The sequence below is a fragment of the Limulus polyphemus genome, unplaced genomic scaffold, assembly GCF_000517525.1.
Source record: "Limulus polyphemus unplaced genomic scaffold, Limulus_polyphemus-2.1.2 Scaffold35, whole genome shotgun sequence".
Taxonomy (NCBI): Eukaryota; Metazoa; Arthropoda; class Merostomata; order Xiphosura; family Limulidae; genus Limulus; species Limulus polyphemus.
The window spans coordinates 1,579,555-1,583,170 of NW_013665645.1; the positions used below are offsets into that span (position 1 = coordinate 1,579,555).

At 28.2% G+C, this 3,616-nt stretch overlaps 1 protein-coding gene across 1 annotated transcript in view; it reads left to right on the top strand.

Moving 5' to 3' along the window:
• The window catches only part of LOC106460791 (transcription termination factor 2-like), an 81,237-nt gene that overhangs the window by 45,186 nt on the left and 32,435 nt on the right, over positions 1-3,616 (top strand). The window contains exon 9 of the mRNA XM_013920535.2: positions 1,062-1,240. Coding sequence (XP_013775989.2) covers positions 1,062-1,240 — 179 coding nt within the window. The remainder of the gene's footprint in view (positions 1-1,061; positions 1,241-3,616) is intronic.

Consider the following 3,616-nt stretch of genomic DNA (forward strand, 5'->3'; position numbering starts at 1 on the left):
CAATAGCTCTGTAACCACACAAAATTGAAGGCTATAAAGTTATGGTCTGTTTGAGAGGTAACGATTTTATGGATAGTATTTTATGTTTAATTTCGTACATTTTCGAGTGGTGATGCATAAAATAGGGATGATGACATGCTGAGACAAAATGTTTCATGTGTGTCGCACTAGTGGAAATTCAGTTTTTTTTTTATATATTTCCTTTTAGAATTAAGAACTTAAAACTTGTATACTATTAAAATATGGATTATTATGTAAGATTTTATGCTATTCTAATTGGTATAACATAAACAAAAAGTAGTTTAATAAAATTTGGAATGTAAGACACTAAAACCTTGTGTCATGCATAGTAAAGGGTATCTGGGGCAATATGGTTAATTAATTTGTTGTTTTAGTATTTGTAATGTTATATACATTTTCACCCTTCCTCTCTATATTTTAGTAATTTTTCTTGTTAAAAATGTCCCAATGAAAATCGGTTAATCTCTGTGTACATCTGTGTTCTTATTGTGTTTGTTTCACCATTTAACTTTCACAGTACTATCTTTTAAATCAATATTTTTTGTTAAAATGTTCAAGAGTATTCATCTGATATTTGGATTCTACGTATGCCAGTTTTTTTATAGTTACATATATCCATTTGTTAATTCAAAATACAAGAGCAACTTTTACAGTAGGGAATTTCTGATTTTAATGATTACAATGTTTCGTCCCATAGTATCTGGTCTTCATCAAGTAACTAACATTCATTAAAAAAATTTGCATTACATAGAACATTACAGACTCATGATGGAGAGGACAAGGTTTGTCAATAGCATTAATTAGCTGTTTAGTAAAATGAGGTACATATTTATCTGTTCATTAGTAAACAGAAAGTAACTATGTATAATAAACTTATCAGTTTATTATCTTACATATTATTATTAATTATGCAAGTTGTTTTAGTACCCTGCTTAAATTTAGTACATAAAACTAATTGCATAAAATGATAGAAAAATTTGTTTTTCAGATCTATCAAATGTTATGTTTTTCAGATATATCAAATGTTATCTTTTTTATAGGGAACTTCAATACTTATGCATGTTGCTTGGGAGCGAATAATCTTGGATGAGGGTCACAATATTAAGAACCGAAACTCGGTTGTAGCTCGTGCTGTCTGTCGTTTCCATGCCAAGTATAGATGGGTCATGACTGGAACACCTATTCACAATAGCTTGACTGATATGTATTCTTTGCTAAGGTAAGATCTGGGGCAGATAAGTCACTTTCTTAGTTACATCGGTATACCTTTATTTTTTATTAACACTTTCCAAACCAGAAGTGTGTGAGTGACATCCCCTGATTTTTTCCTTGATAGAGTGGAAATACTTTAAGAAAATTGCATGAAACTTAGTACAGAATTTTTTAATTAGTATCTAGTTTCTGCTTAAGAAAAGTTCATGCAATTTTAAATATTTCTATTATTTGTCTAACATACACTTTTAAAATTTTGTTTTGAGACTATGTTTTGAAAAAAGAAACAGTGAAAATACTTCTTTTTATTTTCAAATTTCAATTTTTTTTTATTGTTGTGATCAAAAGTTTCTATTATATATCCAATCAGTTTCAACTTGATTGTTATTAATTAACATATTTATTTTTGACACTTTATTTTAAAAATAGCAATTGTCACAACTTCTCTCTATAAATCGTAAAAAATTATAGCAATTTATTGGTCACCTAGGTCCTCACTTTTCGAAATGTCACCATTGCTTTTATTAGGCATTTTATCATGAATTTTGCCATCAATATTATTGGTAAAGAGCAATTTATAACTAATAAATATAGTTTATTTCCATGTTCTTGTATTTTCATGTTTTGACAATACAATAAACTTAAGAATATATTCAGTAAAAAAGGACTTGTGTCATCTAAATAGTTACTCATTTATCATACTCACTAAACCTAACTAAATGTACCCAAGGTCTTGTGATAAGTGAATACTCCTGTAGTTGTTTTTAGTTTTTTGTCAAACAGGTGTGATTTAACACAAAAATAGTTTCAGAAATGAAAAGAATACCAAAAACTATAAAACACTTCCCATATCTGTGGTTTGTTCTTAAGTAGTGTAAACTTCATGTTAGAATCGTTTGTTCACCCCTACAGAAGTCTTGGACAGTTGTTGCATCAACAAGCCAATAATTACTGCTACAACCATTTTATTTACTCTGTATTGGCATAGATAGATTAGAATCTCTTATATCAGATCTGTTTTTGTCATTGGCTGGCTATTTTTAAAGCTGAACATCATTACTATTTGTTCAGATCACATGCTGTGACATAAAAAGTTGGCAGTGAAGGGCTATATTAACAAAAGCACTGACAGAGAAAAAAAGTAACCTGAAAAATAAGACATGCATTATTAAATTTTCAAGGGATGATAATTTTTGAGTATTTATAAGGCTATACTTTGGGATGTGAGGAAATATTATAAAAAACAAATTGGTCAACAGAACTGCTTAGAGCTGTGCAGAAATGAAAATTGAAACAATTTTTCATTGAGAAACACTGAATAAATGTTACATAATGCTATTTAAAAATGTCAGTCTGAAAATATTTTGGAATAAAAATTTATTAAATACAATTAAAATTATTATAAATTTTAAAATTTGATATACAGGTGAGCACTTAACACCTTTAACAGTTTTGCTACAGTCATATTTTTCTGCACAGGTCACAAGGTTTTTCTAAATTGTATTACACTATTTTCTGATCATGATATACAAATAAATTTGGCATACAAATATAGCTAATAATCCAAATTTTAATCTTATGTAAGTTCTTAATTTTATAAGGCAATATTTAAAAAAATAATCCAGAATGTTCCCTAGTATGAGAATTGTGATATTTTCTCTCTAGGCATTCCTCTTCTCTAATTTATTTACCCACCCCTCCAAGAAGTATGAAGTTTAATGTAAATTACTCATTATAATATTGTCATTGCTCAAGTAAAGCATAATTTTTATGGCCTTCAATTTTATTTAGTTACAAAGCCATAAAATAGCATATCACACCCTCTTGCAATGCCCACATGTCACATCCTCTGTTTCAGAAATTGCCAATAGAAAGTCAAGGTTTCAATCTGTCAAATGATGCATTATACTACATTGTTTTCTGTACAGAGAATTATCTATTTTGCTTTCAATTCTAACTTTATTCCCACAGGAAACACGTTGATGAACTTAGTTGAATTTTTTATGACTCTTGTTGCATACACATAGTTAGAAAACCAGAAAAATTGTGATAGTCTACTTTTTGCATGTTATTATTCAATGTTTGGTGCATTATTTAATTAACTCTCTCAATATGGGCTCGGGCCAATTTGACCGACCATGTAACCTCTGTGTACTCGATTAAAGTCTTTATAGATTTAATACTTCTAACTTTCAATATAGTGTGTATATCTTCACAAAATTTTTTAGTTCATATTATAAGTCTTTTACAAAAAAAAATCATATTTTTTAGTGAATTATTTTTAATAAAATAAAGATTTGTCCATTAATATATTGACTATTTATTTTAAATAGTCTGTGTGCAAAGTAATTTTCATGTTAAAATTAAAAATATTTTCCTCATC